This window comes from Canis lupus, chromosome 29, assembly GCF_011100685.1.
Source record: "Canis lupus familiaris isolate Mischka breed German Shepherd chromosome 29, alternate assembly UU_Cfam_GSD_1.0, whole genome shotgun sequence".
In the NCBI taxonomy this organism is placed as follows: Eukaryota; Metazoa; Chordata; class Mammalia; order Carnivora; family Canidae; genus Canis; species Canis lupus.
In genome coordinates this window covers 13,674,776-13,697,878 of record NC_049250.1, presented here as the reverse complement: position 1 = coordinate 13,697,878, position 23,103 = coordinate 13,674,776, and the positions used below count along the sequence as shown (strand labels likewise).

At 38.7% G+C, this 23,103-nt stretch overlaps 1 protein-coding gene and 1 long non-coding RNA gene across 3 annotated transcripts in view; one reads left to right on the top strand and one right to left on the bottom strand.

The window, feature by feature from the left end:
• Nucleotides 1-1,086: 1,086 nt before the first annotated feature.
• Nucleotides 1,087-20,099, top strand: TTPA (alpha tocopherol transfer protein). The gene is made up of 5 exons (XM_038579384.1): nt 1,087-1,290; nt 8,250-8,403; nt 13,672-13,865; nt 15,425-15,535; nt 17,950-20,099. Exons 1-5 carry the CDS (start codon nt 1,087-1,089, stop codon nt 18,121-18,123), a joined length of 837 nt encoding a protein of 278 aa, XP_038435312.1. The 3' UTR covers nt 18,124-20,099.
• LOC111093132 overlaps nt 16,427-23,103 on the bottom strand; it is an 18,853-nt gene continuing 12,176 nt past the window's right edge. The window contains exons 2-5 of one of the 2 annotated variants that reach the window (XR_005380998.1): nt 20,191-20,306; nt 17,987-18,179; nt 17,477-17,595; nt 16,427-16,643 (exon numbers count right to left, since the gene is read on the bottom strand). This is a non-coding gene — a long non-coding RNA (uncharacterized LOC111093132). Of the gene's footprint in view, nt 17,596-17,986; nt 18,180-20,190; nt 20,307-23,103 lie in introns of both variants that reach the window. The other variant, XR_005380997.1, reaches the window with a different exon arrangement.

Genomic DNA, 23,103 nt, shown 5'->3' with positions numbered 1-23,103 from the left:
ATGGCATAGATGAGGTCAGACATTTCTGGACTGTCCACTGAAAGACTAGACATGGTGGTGCAGGGTAATGGGAGAAGTATATGGTGTTTACAACTTAATTTTTTTTTTTTGGCACTTGCTAGACATTCATTTATATGTCACTAATAGGATAAAGTTTGAAGAACAGAGAAGACTGCCTGGATTTGGTGGAAGGGGCAGAGAGTAGTGATTTTTTTTTTAAGATTTTATTTATTTATTCATGAGAGACACAGAGAGAGGCAGAGTCATAGGAGCCCGATGTGGGTGGGACTCCCTCCTAGAACCCAGGATGACACCCTGAGCTGAGCGGCAGGTGCCCCAGCACTGGGACATCCAGGGGCCCGGGGTGGTGAATTCTTAGGGTGGCCTTATGGAGTGTGCAGTTTAGAGGGCACTGTGGGAATACAGTGTGAGGTGGAGAGTGCGTGGAGCACCCGTGAGAGCGAGGAGGAGGGCTCAGCGAGGAGTGCGCCGGTGAGTGGTTAAGGCTCCTTCAAGGTCTGAGGTAAGAAAGAGAAAGAGAAGGAGAGAAAGGAAGAGGAAGGAAGGAGGAAGGAGGAAGGAAGGAAAAGAAGAGAAAGAAAGGAAGGAAGCGAGAAGGAGGGAGGGAGGAAGGACAAGAAGAAAAGGAAAGAAACGAGGAAAGAAGGAAAAAGGGAGGCTTGGGAAGGAAGGAAAAGCAAGGGGAGGAGGAGGGGGAGAGGCAGAGAAAGCGGGAAGGTAGAAGAAGGGAAGGGGGAGAAAAGGCTGCGAAAACTTTTCTATCGGAGTGTGTGAGTGTGTGTGTGAGTGTGAGTGTGTGAGTGTGTAAGGCCGTCCCAACTAGCCGCCAGGCGTGTAGGCACACCGGCTTCCCGACACCTTCGGTCCCGAACACCACCACCTCCCTGACCCGGGAAAGGAAAGGCGGGGTGCGGAGGGGCGGGGGGCGGGGGGCACGAGGGGGGCGGGGGGCGGAGGGACGAGGGGGGCGGGGTGCGGAGGGACGAGGGGGGCGGGGGGCGGGGGGGGCGGCGCCCGGGGCTTCCCTGCGGCGGGGCCGAGCGCGGCGCACTGCGCGGGGCGGGCATGGCCGAGACGCGGCCGGGGCCGGCGGCGGGGCTGGCGCTGAGCGCGCTGCCCGACCACTGCCCGCTGCTGCAGCCCAGCCTGGCGGAGCTGCGGCGCCGGGCCCGGGCGGCGGGGGCCCCGCGGTCGCCGCTGCCGCTCACCGACGCCTTCCTGCTGCGCTTCCTGCGCGCCCGGGACTTCGACCTGGAGCTGGCCTGGCGGGTAAGCGCGCTCCCCTCCCCGCGGCGGGGCCCGACCCCCGGGACCCCCGGGACCCCCGGGACCCCCAGGACCCCCGGGACCCCCGGGACCCCCGGCGCGGCGCGGCGCGGCGGGTCTCGGGCTCAGCCGCGGAATCGCGAAACCCGCCGAAGGGCTCCGGGCTGGGGGTGCCTCTCCCGTCCCCGGTGAGAGAAGACAAAGCAGCGGCGGCGAGGGGGGAACCCGGCCCCGCCACATCCCAGCAGATCTCTCCGCGCGGGGCGGGGAGGATGAAGCTGCCGGGAGCACTGAAGGTCGAGAGCCAAATGCCAGCAAAGTAGCGCCATCATTACTGATAATAATTCCCAAGTGTCGGGGCGGCAAAGCAGTCCAGGACATTTTGGGTGAAAAGATGTGCGATAAGGTGGTTCTCTTGTGTTTCCAGGTACGTTACAGGTGGTTGAGGGCCGGGAGGATAGGAAGGCAGGAACCAAACATTGGGATGGAACCTTGAGCTCCTGTCCCTTCGAAGCTCGGCATCCTCCTCTGTGAAATGTTAGCGAGAGAGCCTACCACCGATTGATTTCCAGGATTGCGCATTAACCAGCCTCACGGAACGATACGTACCCAGCAGAGCCTGACCCAGCAGAGCCTGACATACGTAATGCAATCGGGCCCTGAACCTGGTCTAGCCCTTTCCCTAGCGGAGCGGCGTACTCAGTGCAAGGACGGAGATGGGAGGCAGGCAAAGTACCATGGTGCAGAACAGTGACATGACCCAGTAGGAGTGTTGTTGTTGTCGATAACTGATTTTTTTTTTTTTTTGAAAAAAGACTCTATTTATTTAATCTTGAGAGCCACACAGAGAGAGGCAGAGAGGTAGGCAGAAGGAGAAGCAGGACTCCCTGCGGGGAGCCCTGTGAAGGAGGGACTCGATCTCAGGACCCTGGGATCAGGACCTGAGCCAAACGCAGACACTCAACCACTGAGCCAACCAGGTGTCCCTGATAACTGACTTTTAATGGAAAAAACTAAAGAGCATGGGTGATTTAAAAAAAAAATCATCAGCAGTAAAGAGTGCAAAGTATGTTTCTAAAAGTAACTTTATAAAGGAAAAAAGTTCCCCATCCCAAACCTTCATTTTGCTAGTGATCTACCCAGAAGCAGTTTTACTGTTGTTACCTGTTTGTCTTTCTAGATATTGTCTGTGCTTGTACAAACACATGTATGTGTTTTACAGTTGGCCTTGGTTATTTTTGTTTGCTTTTACCTCATTTATCATAGAGATCAGCCTATTCCCCTCTGTGTGCTACATCTTACTCTTTTGGGGGCTGTATACTATTCCATTGTATGGATTTATTATATCAAAATTTATTAACCAGCCCCCTCTTATTGGATATGAGTTGTCCTCAGCCAATGGCAATGCCCACGCATGCTGTTCTTTCCTTCATTCCAATGATTATTTTTTGAACTCTTCCAATTTGCCTGGCAGTGCACAAAATGCAATAAACAATATCTGTCACCAACTGGATATTGTAGTATCTCCTTATACATTTGTCTTCACATTTTTTTTTAATTTATGATAGTCACACACAGAGAGAGAGAGAGAGAGAGAGAGGCAGAGACACAGGCAGAGGGAGAAGCAGGCTCCATGCACCGGGAGCCCGACGTGGGATTCGATCCCGGGTCTCCAGGATCGCGCCCTGGGCCAAAGGCAGGCGCCAAACCGCTGCGCCACCCAGGGATCCCATACATTTGTCTTCGTGCAAAAATAGGAATATATCTTTGTAAGTTCAACCTATATAGTTGCTGGATGAAGTGAGGTTTGCATTTCAGTGTTGACAAATATAACTGTATTTCAAAGGGTTTGCACTAATTTTATGACTTTTGTTATAAAATGGTGCCTCTTTCTCTGTATTATCACCTGTATTGTACGATAAAACATTATGATCTGTGTCAACCTGCTTGATGAGAAATTGGTTCTTGTTATAATATGCATTTATTTAATTATAAATTAGATTAAACATCTTTCATATATTTAAATTTATAAAATTATTTTCCAGTTAACTGTTCTTACCATTTGTTAATTTTCTTCCATTTTGTTCACATAAAATACACATTTTCTTATTCATAAAATGTCTTTATGTATAAAGAAAATAACCCTTTGCCCTAGTTGTCTTTTGACATTGCTTGGGTATTTTTTTCTATGCCTAATTTAACCATTTTTATGTAATCACATATATCAGTTCTTTGATAAGCTCTTCTCTCCAAAATTTTTTCTAGTAATTTATGACTTTTTATTTTTTTATTTTTATTATTTTATTTATTTTTATTTTTATTTTTTTAAATATTTTATTTATTTATTCATGACAGACAGAGAGAGAGAGAGGCAGAGACACAGGCAGAGGGAGAAGCAGGCTCCATGCAGGGATGGATGGATGCATGGATCTCCATATCACACCCTGGGCTGAAGGCGGCGCTAAACTGCTGGGCTACCGGGACTGCCCTATTATTTATTTTTTAAAAAGATTTTATTCATTTATTCATGAGAGACAGAGGCAGAGGAAGAAGTAGTCTCCATGCTGGGAGCCCGACGTGGCACTCTATCCCGGGACTCCAGGATCATGCCCTGAGCCAAACCAGGGATCCCAATGACTTCTCTTTTTAATGTTGGAGTTGCTAACCTATTGGGATTCATTTTGATGCCAAGAATGAAATAGGAATCTGATTTCATTTTTGTCAGATGGCTACTCAGTTATCCTGACCCACTGGGATTTATTTTGATGTTAGGAATGAAATAGGAATCTGATTTTATTTATGTTTTGTCAGATGGCTACTCAAGTATCCTCATACCCAAGTATGAGTAACAAACTAATATTTACTCAGTAATTACTAAATATAAAGACACTCTTAGGTCCTATGAGAAGTGCAGTTTAAATGAGGCATTAAACATATAAATGCATAGAGGTAACTAATAATAAAAGAAGTGTGCAATTCACTGATTTCATTTTAGCTGCTTTTCAAAAGTAATGTCTAAATACAAGAAGAAATAAAATTTACCTCCAGCATCTGTTATATGTATTATTGTCTGTATTCTTTATTTTCCTGAATTGTTTACATCATGTCCTTGAGGAACTGGTTAGCAAGGCTGTCTAAATCCCCTGGATAGGGATCAAGTTTCTGTCTGTGAACTCTTTGCCTTACTTTTCTGCCAACTGGATAGGAAAAGGAAAGGTTGAGTGTGAAACTTTTTTTTTTTTTTGTCAATTTCCTCCATAAAAGAAGCTAATTCAACTCAAACTCCCTTATTTATAATGTAAAAGCCCTATAATTTTAGTATATGAAGAAGGCCTTGATAAGCTCGTCAATTACAATGAAATTTCTCATTCTAGTTTTTGTATTTGAAGTTATAATGAATTATTGAGGTTTTTATGATTCTAATAGCTTATAGCATACCAGGTATCTTGGTAAATAGTGTTTGTGCAGATTATCTCATTATTTTCTCATTTTAGAAGACATTGTGACGGAGACAGTAATTAGTCCAAAAATCAGTAAGTGGTGGAGTTAGGGATTTGAACTTGGGCTGAACTCTGCAAAGCCTGTGCTCCCAAGTATACTGCACTTGCCCCTTCTGTTTAAAACAGTGAACATAAAATGGCCAACTGTTAACCTGTCTGTTCCACATATTCTAGTGAATTCCTGTGTTTTATAAGTGACTAGTTCAGTTTCTTCTGTTTTTGCTCCGTGTGGCAAGTTTTTTATCCTTTAAATATTTTTATGGTTTCCCCTAAGTCTTCTTTGAGGCTTTCAAAAATCCATTGACTCTTCCTATAGGTTCTTTTGTAAAATTTATCTTATCACATGTCAGTTTCAGTGACTCTGCTCCTGATAGTTACTGTATAACTTCTCTGAGCTTTAGTATTCTTATCTGTAAGCTGGAGTAACAATATTTACCTCTCAGGATGGTTGTGCGAAGGAATTGAAATAATGCCATCAAACCCTGTAGAAGCAGCACAACTATAGTTGTACTTCATTTGAAAGTGCATGAAAAATGTCAGAGGCAAAGCATAGTTAAAATAAACCATAACTTTTTACTTTTATTTTTTCCTAATTGTAGCAAAACAGGTGCCTTCCAGTAATGAAAGTTCACTTGCCAATTTTTTTTGTTGTTGTGGACTTTTGATGATTTGTTTGAGAATTGCTCAGTAGCAGTTTACATCATTTATGTAACTTATTTATGTCAGCCAAGTTTATGTCAGTGGAAGAGTAATGATCAAAGATCCAGGGTTAGATATTTCAATTTGCAAAAGTTAAATGTCAAAGGCATGAGAGTGATTTGTGCAACTTTATGACAGTCAGGTTTTCAAGTATGTGAATTCAGCTGGGTTACTCATGCATTAATTTATTCTTTCATTTACCATTTGTACCTAACTCCTGGGTGCCCAGCACTCTGTAGAGATAAATAAGTTGAGGCCCCTGCCCCTGTTACCTAAAAGATCCCTTTTAATGAAGCTACAACTTCTGTGATTCCATGGGAGACTAAAATTGTTATTTTTACAAGGGAGCTAATATGCCGCTTCTAGCATTTTGCTTGAATCAGAATTAAAAGGACTATTTTATATCTGAGGAACTATCAAACACTCATTCTGATGTCCTCTAAGACAGGAGGAGGAAGAGAAACTCATAGAGTAGAATGCGTATATCAGAATCTACAATGTACCTTTTGTTCTTTCTGCTTTTGGAAATTGCTATTTAGGTCACCAACTATTTTGTTGTTGGCTAATTTATGGACGCTTTTCGTTCTTACCTCTCAGTTTTCTTTAACTCATGTCATTCTCTTTTTAAAAAGAGTTCAGAAAAGTTTATTAAATGAAGAACCGAGAGGGAGAAAGACAGAAAAAGAGAAAGTTAGAAAGACACCATCACTGGAGAGAGAGAGGAGGGGGGCCCGGCGGCACACAGAACTTTTTCCTCCCTTCTGTGCACCATCGTGTCGCTTCTCCTACAGTCCAGCCAGCTTTTCTCTTTCGTCAGTCATTGCCAGCCATTAACATTGCCCAAGGTTGGGATTTTCACCCTTTACTTGGGTTTTAAATTTGTATTTGTAGTTTCTCCTCCAGATCATTAGGATTTTGTGATCAGACCTGTCATGTTTATTCCAATGACTCTCCCTTCCTTTCATCGAAACTTCCATTCCCCAGTGCTAGTAGACCTCTTTAAACTCAAAACAAGCATATTGTTGGGGTGCCTGGGTGGTGCAGTCACTTAAACATCTGATTCTTGGTTTTGGCTCAGATACTGATCTCGGGTTTCTGAGATCCAGCCTTGCACCAGGCTCCATGCTCAACATGGAGTTTGCTTGAGATTCCCTTTCCTTCTCCCTCTGCCCCTCCTGCTTGTACTCTTTTTCTTTCTTTACAACAAAACAAAACAAAAACCCCAAACATATTGCCACTTTACAAAAATTGAGAATGCTGAAAATTGTGAAAAGGAAAATTAAACCATAATAAACTTTAAATGCATAATTTGATTTTAGTATTCTCCACAATATACAGGCAATATCTGTATTACTTGTAAATGCAGAGTAACCATTATTGGTGGTTCTCTTAAAATAAAAAGAAAACAGGATTCCTTCAGGCCATACTTTGCCAAGACCTACTATCCAGACATACTGTTTCACTTGGAAGCATACCACTATTAACAAAGTTGATTTTTGTTGTTTATCTATTAGTAGACAGTATAGCAGTGGTCTAGAGATGTTCCGTTGTACCTTTGGCTTAGCTCTTTTTTGTAAGAAAGAAAATAAAACAAAAAAAATTTAGTTATCTGTACAAAAACCTGCACTAATATACTCAAATGAGCAATGAATACAAATATCTTTCCCTATTACAACAATAGCAGTGGTCACTGCCACTCATTATGCCCATATATGCTTTATGCTTAACCCTACAAGGCAGATATGGAGGAAACAAGACACAAAGGAGTTAAATATTTATCCAAGATCACACAGGTAATAAATGGTAGGGTCAAGGTTTCTCTGATGAAGCAACCTGGGAATTTAACTTTTCACTGCATAGCATGGCACGTATGATCCAGTTGTCACCAGCAGGTCAGTCCCAAGGAGCACAGGCATTTTATTCTGTTCATGGCTGTAACTCAAGTGCCTACCGGGTGTGTAGAATATTGTAGATCCTCTAAAAATATTTGTAGAGCTAATTCATTTAATTGATTTCTAGTATTCCTGTATCTTCCTTATTTCAGAAAGGAGTTATCTATTGTTGAGTAACAAGTCACTCCCAAGCTTAGTGGCTTAAACCACAACTATTTATTGGTCTGTGATTCTCTAATTTGGGCAAGGCTGAGCAGGGATGGCTCATCTCTGCTCCACACTGCATCAGATGGGAAGTTTGCTGAGACCAGACCAAGATGGACCCTGCTTGTCCAGTGCCTCTTTCCACATAGACTTATTCTTATGTATTTTTATGTATTCTTATGTATTATTTCTTAAGTATTCCTATTCTTATGTGGTTTCTGGATCCCCAAAAGCAGACTCAGAAAGTCCCAGCCTTCCTAAACTAGCACAGTGTCACTTCTGCGGAAGCAAAATATAAGGCCAGCCCACATTCTGGGGGGGCAGGAGTCAACTGGATTCCACCTCGAATGGGACAAATGGCATGTGTTTAGCAGGAGGGGAGGTATTACTGATAGCTGTCTTTGGAGACTATCAACCATAGGAGATGAATGAAAATTATTCAACTTTAAGTTTGTGATGAAGTCTTATCACCTGAGATCCTTGAAGAAGGGAACTTTAATTTTTAAAACTAAAAGGAAAACCTAAAAAACAAAAAAACCCAACCCAGATTAAAAGCCTGACATAATGGATGGTAAGGGCCATACATAATGCCAAGGCTTTGCTACCATTTTTACAAAGTGCTTTACCATGTATGCTCTCTGTAGACAATTTTTATTTTGTTTTTCAGTTGCTGAAAAACTATTATAAGTGGAGAGCAGAATGTCCAGAAATAAGCGCAGATCTATGTCCCAGAAGTATTCTTGGTCTTCTGAAGGCTGGTTACCTTGGAGTCCTGAGAGCCAGAGATCCCACTGGCAGCAAAGTTCTTATTTACAGAATTGGTAAGCCATATACAGCACTATTTTCCTTTTTCTCTCTTTTTTCTTGACCGCCATGTTGAAAAGCTTCCATGAGTCCATATTTAAGAATTTTGCTTTTTAGGTTTTAATTGAGGCTTACTTTAGACTGCAATGTCCCTCAACTATAACAAAACTGGCAATCGTGAGAAAATTAGAAACCAAAAAAATCTTACTTCCATTTTTCCACACAGTCAACTGTATAAACTAAGAGAGAAAGAAAACAGATAAATATGAGGAAAAGGTGAAAAAGATCAAGGTAGAGTGTTTAGAGAATGCTTAGTTGGAAATCCACATAAGAACTCTGAACTGTAAGAACACAAGCTCTGCAAGAGCATGGATTTTGTCTGTTCTGTTATTCATTGTAGCTAACACTGAAACCAGGACCTAGTACATGGTAGGTATTTATTGAATATTTTTGGAGTGAATGGCTAGTTGGATACCACTCAGGGCTGAGGAGCTCGTTCCCTGGGAAAGGGGGAGGTCCGGGGGAAAGCAGCATCCCTGGGGTGTTGAAGACACTATATTCCACATACCCCTCTTGTCACAGCATCCCCTTTGCACTGTGAGATCTTCCTAGTCTTTCCTGTAGACTGGCGACTGGCCCTTTCTTAGACCTGTGTATGATTAAAAATGGGGTGTAACAAAGGACTCACACTGCTGCCAGCATCCTCTCGTGGCCCAGGTGAAAGGACAAAGATAACCAACGTTTTACGAGGAGAATCTTATGAATTATAATCTTACATAAACTTTTATACCCATAAATATTCAAGGGAACTTTAGAATAGTTATAGATTTGCTTTTCCTACTTGATTATAGATAAGATACCTGCCTGTAAACTCAGCTGTTTATGATCTTGCAAGAAGGCACTGCATTTAATTCTTTAGGGTATCAGAAGTAGACCGATTCCATTTTTTTTGCTTCAGCTTATGTGTCAAATACAATTGGGCCAGTCATGAAGTCACCGTCCATAAACAGACATCCCAATGTCTGCCTTGTCCTTTTAGGAAGATGAATGAAGGTCCCTGAGTTCTTTAGGGATAGAGGTGCCACAGTGAAGATAGTATCTATGTTTTATGTAGCAAGTAAACATATATTGTATGAAAATATGGTATGTCCAGTTTGAATTTGAATTTCAGATAAACAGGATATAATAAGTGTGCCCCATGCATACTAAAAAGTTATTTGTGGTTTACCTGGAATTCACCTTTAACAGGATGTCTTATATTTTATCTAGCAATGCTACTTAAAGGCACAGGAACATAATACTGAAACCTGTATTAATGGGGGGGGGGGACTCTTTCCTGCAAGTGTCCTGGCTCTGTACTGCCTGGTGGGAGTTTTTTCACGTTTGTTCATAAATTACCTGGGGCAAGTTACGAATTAAAAATGACACCTTCCTAGTGAAAAAGCAAATATGCTACTTTGATCATAAATACCTTAAAACTGGGGACACCTGGCTGGCTCATTTGGTGGAGTGTGCGACTCTTGATCTCGGGGTTGTGAGTTCGAGCCCCACGTTGGGTATAGAGATAGTTTAAAAATAAAAGCTTTATAAATACATACATACATACCATAACACTGAGTTCATACTGTTCTATTGCTTAGAGAGAGGGTTTCTTGTGGTACATTAACATTTAAGTACACTGTTTAGCTAAAAGAGATTTTTTTTAGGAAGTATTTTATTTATTTATCCATGAGAGACAAAAAGAGGCAGAGACATAGGAAGAGGTAGAAGCAGGCTCTGCCTGGGGAGCCCGACGTGGGACTCGATCCCAGGACCCCGGGATCATGACCTGAGCCAAAGGCAGACGCTTAACCACTGAGCCACCCAGGTGCCCCTAAAAGAGATTTTAAAATCAGGAAAACATGAAGATTTAGTGATGGTCAGAATAGAAGAGCATGCAGCAAATTTCCTGTGTGTTATGTAGAATAAGATGTTTTATTCTGCGGTGAAAAGGAAAAACTGAGAAGCAGTTTAGGAGTAAAATGAAAGAAGAGGATAAAGATTTATAAATTACCTAATATAATTGAATTAATGGGAGAAACTAAAAAAGGAAATCTGTGGTAGAGGTTTTCAGTAGAACATTAGCATAATCACTTTTCCCTAGGTACCATCTCTGCAGTGAAAGCAGTGAGAAAATGCAGTCCATCAGGGCAATACAAGGTGAAACTCAGTTTTTGCCATTATTAGCCTACAAACCAGAGGATATAATTGTATGCCTCTTGGGACTACTATCCTGCAGTAGCAAAAATAAAATGTAACAAGCAAGTATTAAGCTTTGACCTACAGGACATCGCCCAGTCTGGAATTGCAGCTCTACTACGTTCTAGCTACATGGGAAGCTACGTACCTGTAACCCCACCTTTTCATCTGTCAGAGGCACAGTAAAAAAGTATCTCACGGGGTTGCTGTGAGCATTAAATCTTGTAATATATGGACGCCTGGGTGGGTCAGTGGTTGAGCATCTGCCTTCAGCTCAGGGCGTGATCCTGGGGTCCTAGGATCGAGTCCCACATCCACGCAGGGAGCCTGATTCTCCCTCTGCCTGTGTCTCTGCCTCTCTCCTTGTCTTTCATGAATAAATAAATAAATAAATAGAATCTTAAAAAAAAAACTCGCAATATATATGAAATATAATTAGGACATTACCTGACATATAAAAACAATAAATGTTAAATAGATGCTGGAAAGGGAATTAAGACATATTTTTCTTTTGCCTTAAAGGAGCTTATTAGTTAGAGTCCAGAGCAGCGCTATCCAGTAGAATTTTCTATGATGATGAAATTGTTCTACAATAGTCACTAGTCACATGTGGCTATTGAGCACTTGAAATGTGGCTTTGGCAACTAAGAAATTGAATTTTTAATTTTACTTAATGTGAATTAGTTTACATTTAAATAGCCACTTGTGGCTAATGGCTACCCTACTGGATGGCACAGGTTTAGACAACTCTGTTGGTGAGCTCAGAAATTTATGCCAGTAACTATTTTCTTAACTGCAGGCTTTTAATCATTCAGCTCACATTTTTTACCATTGTGGCTTTCTGCCAGTGTCTAAAGTAGTATAGTATATTTGAGCTGGGTTATCCATGAAATGATTACTCAAATTCTTACCAGGCAACTGAGACTCTTAAAAAGCAAAGCGCAATCCCATTGTGCCTTTTTGGGAATACTTCTGATTGTCTCTATTTTCAAAAATTTCCTTGCTAGTAGACACTCCCCATCAACATTTAAATCTATTACGTGTCAGCCATCCAAAAACAAAGCAAAAACTCCTCCTCAATCCCACAAGATCCTCCAGCCTCCAGCCTAGCCATCTCTCTACTCCTCATTCTCAGCCAAACATCTCTAATTATTGATATTCACCATCCATATTTTCACAGTTCCTCTTAATCCACGTTGGCCTATTTTCACTCCCTCTTCTATGCTGAAATCATCAGTGACCTTCTTTTCACCAAATCTAATGCACATAGTTAGTTCTGTTTTACTTGATCTCTCAACACAGCAAACCACTTCCCGTTTCTTGAGATATCCTCTTCCCTTGGCTTTTCTGATGCCACATTCTCCTGATGTTTTCCTGACTTTAACTGGCTACTCTTTCTGAGTCTCCTCTGCCGGCACCAGTTGTTTTACTACCTTTTAAATGCTGATTTTCTTTAGAAAATTGGCCTCAGCTTCCTCTTCTTATGCAACTTTCTACATAGACCTAAGATGATCCCCGTCACAGGCTGTCATGAAAGTACAAACTCTCAGATTTCTGTCTTCACTCCACTATCTCCTCCTGTCCCCAGGGGTCCAAACAAGCATCTCCATATTCCAACTGTGTCCAATAGGATGGCTCTCACTCACCATTTTTACATGTCCAAAACTACTTATGATCTTTTCCTCCCAAAACATTTCTCTTCCACTGTTTCCAATCTCAGTAAATGGTACCACCATTCTACCCAGTTGTCCAAGCCAGACACTTTGGTATTTTGAAACTTTACCATTAATCATGAATCTTCCCCCCCACCCCTTTTCATTTGTCTCCTTAGGCACTCCACGGAACCTTCAGTATGAAGACTTGGATTTTTTTTCAGCCTTGGAACATTTTTCTCTACTGTTACTCCTCTTTTCCCTCTTCCCTATTCTCTGCATTATTATCTTCCAGAACTCTAATTAGTTGGATGTTGAAACTTCTGGAGCCAGCTGCATGTCTTTAGCTGCATGAGTCTTTTGATGCATACATTTCAACATGTGGGTCTTTTCAGAGAACTCCTCAGCTTGGTATTCCAAACCATTATCCACCCACTGATTGTCTTTTCTGCCATTTGTCCCATCAACTGAGATTTGCTTTGAATTATCTTTTTGTTGTTTCCAAGATCTCAACTAATTCTTTCAAATAATAAATAACCTGTTCTTATAATAATAACCTTCATTACCCTTTTGTTCCCTCACTGAAACTGTTTTGCTTTTTAACGTTTCTTGCTCTATTAACCGTTGGTTTTAGTGCTTTTGTCTATTGAGTGTGGGTCCCCTCTTCTTTTTATTTTTAGAAATGTTGTAATGCTTAGTGGATGTGTATCTTTCAAGATCACCTGTTTGCCTATCCATTACTGTCATTCTGCTTGCCCTGGCCTGCCCAGGGATGGTGGGGGAGGGGAGGACAAGAATGTTGGTAATTCTTCATTGTTTCCCCTGGGTGTGGGCAGCTACTGGAGTGCTTCCCTGGCTCTTTTCCAAAGCCCACACTTACTCTTCTGGTCTGTACAGACCTGACAGCTATGTGCTGTTGCCACTGAGGCGTGTTTGACACATCAGCCTGTCAGTCTGCTCTTCATCCATTTCCCTTTAGCAACCTCCGGTTAGTGTAAGGCCCTCTTTATAATGCTTTATCATGCAAAAGCCATTGCTTTTCCCATTTCCAAAACCTCGGAGCTGGGAGCATAGCTAGGGGTATTTTCATCTTCAGCCACAACCCCTCTCCTGCTTATTTTGGGCTATAGTTTCATCTGGCACTCAAATCCAGCCTGCATTCATTCTCTTCTCCCCCATGCTTTTAAAAATCTGTTCTTTGCTAGGGATCTGAGGATGGGGGGAAAAACAGGAACATGTTTTTGGACCACCAATTTGATCCTTTATTCAATCCATGATCTTGACATGTTTCTATTTCTACTGATCTTTTAAGTCTCAAAAGAATTAGTTTCCTTTTGTAAATCTTCCTGAGTCTTTACATTATGCTGAGATGTGCTATTTTTAAATTTTTTTTAGCACAATGGGACCCAAAAGTTTTCACAGCTTATGATGTTTTTCGTGTAAGTCTAATCACATCCGAGCTTATTGTACAGGAGGTAGAAACGCAACGGAATGGTATCAAGGCTGTCTTTGATCTAGAAGGCTGGCAGTTTTCTCATGCTTTTCAAATTACCCCATCTGTAGCCAAGAAGATTGCTGCTGTTCTTACAGTAAGTGTATATTTTAAATCCTTGAGATACTAACTCCAAATAATAGATTTGAATTTAGTTAAATGTTCAACAAAGCAACAGGACAGAACATTTATTAGAAAATTAAATAACTTTTAAATGATACATAGAATTCAATAATGCTAAGAGGAAATAAAGTGTTATTAATTCACAAAAGAATGTTGCAAGAAACTGTAAATATGTTCAAAATTAGTAACCATTTGAACAATAATATGATAGCTTTCTCTTTCTGATGTTAAAATTTTCTTCCTAAATCAAAAGATTGTCTCAAAACAATATTTATAGCAATGGTATAACAAAATGTTACATTCTTGGTAGGTATAAGTTGATACAGTTCTTTCAGAAATTAAAAGGTTTTTAAGATGGCCATCATCTTTGATATAGTAATTATACTTTTGGGGACCTAGCCAAGGAATTTTCTGAAATATGGTAAAGACTTCATATATAATAATAATAGTAGTTTACCCTGTATCAGGTACTTTGCTAAGTATCTCAAGTGCATTACCATTTAATGGCCAAACAATCCTATGGCTATTATTTTTCCCATTTTACAGGATAATTAACTATGTCAGAGGGGTGACATAGGAATGCTCAGGCATACACATTTTGTCAGCAGTGAAGTAAGAAGTCCAGTTTAGGTCATCTGAATATGAGTTGTGTTTATAACCACCATTGCCTTCTATAAATATAGTTACTATAGCATCAATTTTCATAAGTGAAAATTAGGAATAGCTTATTTGTCTAGAAACAGGGAAATGGTTAAATTAGGGCAAATCCATTTGATAGATTATTGCAACAATATGATATGTACAAAAACTGTATTATGTCAGTGAAGCAAATGGTGCAAATTACTTAGGGAGCATATTGGCAATTATGTTTAAAATAAAATTATTCATAGAAAGAACCTGGAAGGAAAAGCTCCAAATTGATAACACATCTGTAAAAGCCATGCATGGGGAAAAAAAAAGAATTTTGCATGTGAAGATCTTGGTGGGAGAAATCTCTATGTTAACACATTTTGGGTAGGAAAACTATTGAAGTGTTTTTTTTAAATTCTTAACTTTTTAAATTTTCTAAATAAACCTATCTTACTTTGATATGAAAGATTTACACCTATGTCAAAAGTTTAAAAGTGTGTTTACTATTCCTTCAACTTCACTGAAATTTTGTTTCTCAAAATAAAAATGAGGGTAAAATGGTTAAGTATAAAATATCCAAATGACTCATTGGTTCCTTGAAAGAACATTTATACATAATTGGGGAAAATACTTTCCATGTCTTACTTACAAAAGATGCAGGTCTTTTTTATAAAACTTTGCCTAAGCTATAAGGTGAAACCTTTTTTAGAGATCTTTACTTAATCTAGTGACTATGAACTGTAAAGCAGACTATTTTGTTCTTGGAGTAAATAATTCTGAAAATAAAATCCCACTTTAGGTACTGCGCTAAGTATAGCAGGTGTTCAGAAAAGGAACTGGTCAATAGGAATATTTGTTGATCTATGCTTTGTTCTTAATACTGTCTTTCTTTATTTTCAAAAGGATTCCTTCCCATTAAAAGTTCGTGGTATCCATTTGATAAATGAGCCGATAATTTTCCATGCTGTCTTTTCCATGATTAAACCATTCCTGACTGAAAAAATTAAGGAACGGGTGAGTAAAACCTATTCAAGTCACTATTCTTCTGTCCCAAATGTCCCAATACTTTTTTACTTACGGATTGCATTATTACCTCCTCTCCCCACAATTAACCCAATGTTTTGAGTACCTAACAAACCATTTTTATAAATTAAAATTTCTTTTTAATTTTGAAAAATCAAGATAGGCTGTGGAGAAATAGCCTCTCTCATTCACTGAAGTGGGAGTGAAAACCGGCTATTCCCTATAGAGGGCAGTGTGGTAATAGTTATCAAAATCACAGCCTTTGCACATCTGGGATTTTATCCCACCAATGTACCAGCACATAAACAAAATTACATATACAAGAGGATTCATTGCAGCAAAAGATTGGAAACCACCAAGTGTTCATCATTAGGGAACTGATTAAATAAACAGATACATCAACACAATGGAATACAATAAGATTTTCATGATGTAAAGTGAAATTTAAAAATGAAGAGTAGTTTTTTTTGTCTGACATCTTTTGGGAAAAAAAGGAAAGAAATCAGAATCTCTAGTTATATTTGCATTAAAAGGGTATATAAGAAAGTGACCTAACTATATGTAATAGAATAGAGGTGTATGGATGGGGTGGATGAGGTTTGAATAGGGACCAAGGCATCTCATTATGTATCTTTTATCTTGTTTTGATATCTAGTCATATGAATGTATTCTCTGTGCAAATAAAAATAAATGTATTTAAATTAGACATGCATAAATGAAAACCATAGTCCCAAGGTATGTGACTAATATCATGTTAGTTAAAGCAAAGAAATTTGATGTTTTTTTTTTTTTTAAGATTTTATTTATTCATGAGAGACATAGAGGGAGAGAGAGAGAGGCAGAGACACAGGCAGAGGGAGAAGCAGGCTCCACGCAGGGAGCTGGATGTGGGACTCGATCCCAGGTCTCCAGGATCAGGTCCCGGACCGAAGGTGGTGCCAAACTGCTGAGCCACCCGGGCTGCCCCTGATGGGGTTTTTTGGTTTTTGTTTTTACATATCGTGTGGAGCCTTATCTCCGGTGGATATCTAATATCTCTTAGGATTTTTCGAAGTAAAATCTGAATTCCCAAGAATGGCAGCCCCTCTTCTACATTAATCTGTAAAGGATAATTGGAAGAGGTTATCCAGTAGGAATTTCTATCTGTTTTTAAGAAAAACCACACCTATGAAAATGGCCACTCTTCATTCTAGTGTTTTTGGAAAAGTCAGTTTTTGGGGGGCTTTAGTTTTGTCTCTCTCTGCAGTGTAGCTTGATAATAGCTGACCACATTTTATTTAACTCTGAAAGATCTAAAAATAAGTTATTTCTATTTTGGGTTACATTCTGGACAAATAAAAACAAAAACAAATGGAATCTAAATTAATAGAATATAAGCAGAAAAGAAGGAAAAATAAAAAATTGAGAAGGCAGGTGAAGCGTTTCAGCAAAAGGTAATTGACATGAAAGAGATTTGTCAAAATAAGGGAGCAGGGGAACCAGTCCATTCTCTTCCCTTTCAACATTTTGGCACTATCCTGTGAATGTTCTTTCTGAGGAGATAGTGGAATTTTTTTTTTCAATTAGTTGATGATCTTTTAAACATTTCAGAAGAAATCAAGAATTGGGACTGTGAGGTTCTCGAGAACAGGAACCTTGTTTCATTCATCTTTCAATTGTCATATTCTAGCATATAGTAACTGCTTTTAAATAATCATTGAATATATAGATGAACATTTTGCCCTAGCCGTTGGAAGGAGGGCACTTATTTATTTTTAGCAAGATGTACTTTTAGCTGAAAGTTCTAGGTCTTTATTTTAACCTCTTGGCATTATATGATCAATTTTTATAGATTACAGTATTTGAAAATTTAAGGTTCTCAACCATCATAATTGTCTCTTAATTCTGTACTAGCCAAGAGTATCCATCAGCTGTACTACATAAATTACTCACCATATACATAGCTATATGTGCAGATATATGCTTTTAATTCATACAAATGAATACCAGGTAGTATATTTTTATCATCTCTAGAACAGTCTCAGGATGTTAGATATTTTGCTGAGAATCACCTGTACATTAGGGAATAGAATGTATAAAATAATTTTAGAGTTTTAAAATCTATTTTTGAAAGAGTGTAGAATATCTTTTTATTAAAAAAATATCTTTTTATAAACCCTGTATAGTTATGCAAATACAAATACAAATAAAAACAATATGGTGATTACATTCATAAGCAGCAGAATAGAAATATACATATAATTCTGATATAAGCAGAGAAATAAAAGGCATACTATCTATACATGCTCTGCTATCTTGAAAGTCATTAGAATGCTTTATTTTATGGTACTGATTTTACATTAGAAATGTATCTAATACACTGAACATCTGAGGGAGTATCTTCTAAAACATTTTGGCTATTTCAGATTCACATGCATGGGAACAATTACAAACAAAGCTTACTTCAGCATTTCCCAGACATTCTTCCTCTGGAATATGGTGGAGCTGAATTCTCCATGGAGGACATTTGTCAGGAGTGGACAAATTTTATAATGAAGTCTGAAAATTATCTCAGCAGCATTTCACAGATCAGCGAATGAGAAAAAGTTATTTAATGTGAATGACTTCCTAATTATAAATATGAGTGAGATCCTACCTGGTTATATAAATGAAAGAAAAACAATCGTTTGAACCAATTAATGTTAACGGGTCTGACTGATCTTTTAAAATGTAAAACTCTTCTGACATGAGCAACATGGGTATTTAGGAAACTTCCTGACTTTTTAAACGCATTTTCTTTATCTTTCAAGTAGTTAAATGTAGTACACCTTAAAAGCATAGAAAGGATTCACGATTTTTGTACTTGAAAGTATATCTTTAAGTAGCTGTTTCTGAAGTTTCATTTTCAGCAAGTTATCAGACTACATTGGTTTAGTAATGTATAAGTAATCCAAGAAAATAAGTATTAGTACCAATCAACTGATGATAAAAATCTATTAATGCCCATTTGTTTGGGTGTCTGATTAGATTGTAATTCAGATTAAAATCTGAATATAGTTTTACAGAGTTATTTCTGTGGACCAGCAAGATAGTTCATCTCAGGGAAGTTCTGTTTCAGCATATTTCCACAATAGAAACTTTTGATTGAAGAGTCTGTACACCACAAACTATCATAGATAGCATCTAGAGGTCTTTATATAATTACTCATGTTGATACAACTGACAATCAAAAATAATTTAAGAAATATTCCAGGCATAGCTGATGGCTTCTTAATACTATTTCTGCATTTTCAAATATATCAAGAATGTAATTTTGACTTCAGTTTTTGGTTATTATCATGACATAGAGAATTAGAAATGGAATAATATTTGGAATAATTAGAAATGGAATAATAGTCCTACAGGGACTCTATTTTTAACTGAACAATAACACAACTACACAAAGGAAAGGATATGTTTACATTTTAAAAATCACTGTCAGTTACACCTGGAACTTTTCAGATTATGTATGAAATAATTCTACTTTTACTATATATCAGAGTATTCTAGTCAAATTGTCTAATTTATATTTACTTTAAAAAAACAGTTAAAATGTGCTGTTTGTATGATAGCTTATGTCAAGAATATATCGTTTATTAAGAAAGATACAATGTTAACATAGCTTTCAATTTATGACCATTTTTATAGTGTTTCATAATTTTTTAAATTTTATTTTAAGCTTGAAAATAAAAAAACACAGGGTAAAAATTTGTTTAAACATTTGTTCAGCTTAGTTGAGTTTCAACATTAATCACATAATAGTATCTTTGTGATAAGATGTGTGGAAGGTTTTTTTCTTTATAAGAAAATTATTTTAATCAGATGAGCTGATACTTGTGATTCTCTGTACATATGTCTATGAAAAATTGAGAGCAATTGTGAATGTTCTTTAAAGTACATATTTAATTTTGATTTAGCATTGGGAAGCTAACTTTACATTACATTTTTTTATTAATAAATCAGATCATGCCTGCTTTCTAAAAAATTATAAAATCTTCCTTACAAAATCATATAATTCACAAAATTATATAATTAAAAATAACAGCAGAATAAAATCACTGAAAAAGAATAAACAATAACAACAACAGAAAGCTCTGATTTACTCAGCTTTATTCCTCTGAAGGAGATTTATATCAGAGTTCCATTTCATTTATGTTTGGATAATTAAAACACTTTCTTCTAACTCTGTGAAGCACATGGATCAAGGGTAATATTTAAAAATGTTTTTTAAATGTCATTCACTGGCGAGGACATTAAAAGTAAATAGAATTAAAATATGTCAGTCAACGGAAGTACATTTCAAAAAAAAATGAGACTTTGACTTTTTTTTAATGCAACAATTTACTCTTGAAGAACATTAAAAGAACAATGTGAAATGAGCAGGCAGCTTTATAAGATGGTAAGATTGTCTCTGTTACCTTACTGTGATTGCACCGGAAGTGCCTTTTAGAAGGTTCACTGTAACGTGTTCATTGTGTTACTGAACTGCACAATAACTTTAATACTGCTTAAAAGAAAATAAAGATCTTTCACATAATAGCTGTTTCTTTTTCATTTTTAAATACAAATGTTAGGCATTTGTTTTCAAAAATTGCCTTTCTTTATAGATAAGTTTAAGAAAAACTTACCACATCTGGTTGTACATTACACAAATGCTAATTTTTCCTCTGTAAGTTTTCGTTGCAGGCTGGTTTTGCAGGGCTGCTTAGTTCCACACCATTTTCCGCTAGTGTCTCTCGCTGTGCTTAAAGGGACCACAAAACTAATTTCATGAAACAAAGCCATGTAGATTTAATAAGTTAAAACTTCTAAGTGGAAAAAAATGTACTACTTAATCAGATAATCAAATTTTGAAACAATCTGCTGTTAACCTAGATCATGATTTTATTCGTCAAACTATGTATTTTTCTTACAGAAATAACACTGAAGAGCTAAAGCATATACTGTGCCTTTGCCACTCATCCAAATTAAGTCTGTGGCTCATAAAACAGGTCAAACATACAAACCTACCAAAAACTCAACAAACTAGTAGGACGGTGTTGTAGGATGGTGTTGTCTGAAACTCCTTACTGTTAAATTTTGCCACACTTATTGCCATGGAGGAACTGTGAACTCCACACAGGCAGAACCAGTAATGAGGGTAATAAAATTAGGATTGGCAACAATACATCTCCAGTAATTTTCTTGTTAGCAAGGACGCGTACCATCCTCCTCCTTCCCCCATAGCTAGTATTTGCTTAACTGCTTTCTTCTCTACCCAGGTCAATCATATTAATCTATTAAATGTCTACTTTTGATAATTCTGGACACTGAATCAAATACTACAGTGAATAGAGAAATTAACTAGATGTTACTTAGAAAAGAGAAAATATATATACAATATAGCCAGGTAAAGTGCAGGATAGTGTAAGGGTCATTAGAATGGTTCTAATAAAATGCCTTGGAAGGGAAAAAAAAAATGCCTGGGAAGGAAAGATAATTTCCACATTGGGTAACTGAAGATGTGTTTTTAGACAAGGTACAACTTGAAGCAGAACATTTAAGGTGAATTGACTGCCCTAGCAAACAATGAGAACTGAGGAGAGAAAGGATATTCCAAGAAAAGAAACAGCATGAGCAGAGACAGAGATGAGAAAGAATAGGCCATGTCTAAGAAATAGTAAATAGCCCTATATTTTTGGAGGGAGGGAATGGGGACAGAAGAGTAGGACTTCCCCTAGAAAGATGCACATGAAACAAAACGTGTGAGGCTTTACACACCTGCTCAAGGGCACTCAAATGTACAGATTACTTATTTTGTGCCAGACAAAAATTTAGATTCACACATGTTGTGCCTTGTGATCTTTGCCGGAAAAAAAGGTAAGTGGCATTTTGTCCATTTTTTTACAGGCGAGAACTGAACTTTGAAAGTGTCTGCTCCTGGCTCAGATTCACAGAGCTAGCGAATGCCAGCATCACTGAACTCAGCCGGCTTGGCGCTGAAGTCCACACCCTCCACACCACCACCGTGCTCCTCATAGACCCAGTTCCATAGGCCACCAGACTCTACCAATCCTACTTGGGAATGTCAGGCCCCAACCCATTTCCAAGATTAGTCATCTCTCATCAGACCTGCTATAACAGCCTCCACAATAGAGGAGTATTACCAGTATCTCCTTATTCTTGCCCTTACATACCCCTTCCACTGCTGCCAAAGTTCTCTTCCTGCAAGATTTTATTCCCTGAACTTTGAGAGAAGCAGCACTGGTTGTGCGGTAAACTAATTGGCATCCGGAGCCCTTAACAACCAGGCCCAACCTGTTCTTCCAACTTCACATTGCAAGACTCCAAACCCCACCTGTACTCTAGCACTCAGCCTTCTCACCACTTGGAAAACTATCACCCCCTCCATGCAAAACATCTCAGAAGGTGGCGGGGAGGGAGGTAAAATATGTGTACTGTGTATAGCGTGTACTTTGAACCTTTGCTCTTATTGTTTTCTCGGCTCCATTTTCTTTCCTGCTTTCTCTGCAAAGTCCTGCTCACTTGTCACATCTGTGAAAACCTTAACCCTCCAGAGAATTCTTTGCTCCCACTTGTGGATCCTCTGTGTGGATGTCTAAAACAATCTTTATGACACTGAATTTATAGCTGTTTACCTGTCAACCTGCTGCAAAGTGCTCTTAAAGGCAGACAGTCTTTTTCACTTTAGTATAATCAGTATCTAACTAGCATCTAGCACAGGATCAATACTCATAGGATGCAGACCTTACCGAGGGATATTTATTATTGCAAGGCTGGGGATAGCTACCAGGGAAAGAGTCACAAGTGGGATGAAGGTCTGCCTTGCTAAGTGGAATATTTACTAGGAAGTTGGGCTATCCTCAGCAGCCTCCTTACAAACCCTCTGACGTAACCTCCTCTCCCTACTTTTTTTCTCTCTCTCATCCTAAATGTTAGCAGTATTACAGTGATAAGGTCCTACCCTGTTGGGCTTTATTTATCTCAGACCTCAATCCATTTCTCTGTTTTAAGTATTTTAAGTAATTGGCTTTAATTTTTTCGTTGATTTTAAACTTCACTTCTTTTAATTTTACTCTCACACACATACGAATTACAGGCTGGCCCCCAAGATGTTGTTCCAGAGACTGGTTAACCATAGTTGAGTAAATAAACTCCTCCTCAGGAGTTCTCATCAGGAGCTCCCTCTCCAGTCCATAAGAGCTCTTTTTGCACGTTACCCAGAGCAGAGTTTTACCAGGCACCATGCCCCTCTTTCTCAAAGCACTATGCACATGGGGTGATGTAAAGGTCTGGGATGGGGAATGGTCAGGCACAGCCCCACACTGTACTCCATCTTCCTGCCCCACTGCTCAGTCTTATCCACTCATTAATCAGGAGAACCTCTTTTGAAGAACTTCAGTCCATCCTCTGAGGGTATCTGAGTCTCATTACCGGAATTCAGTATGTAGATGACCTTCTCTGATTAATGATGGTTGTCAATACCCAAAATTCACTCCAAGCTCTTGTCCAAAAGGGACATAACATCTCTAAACATAAAA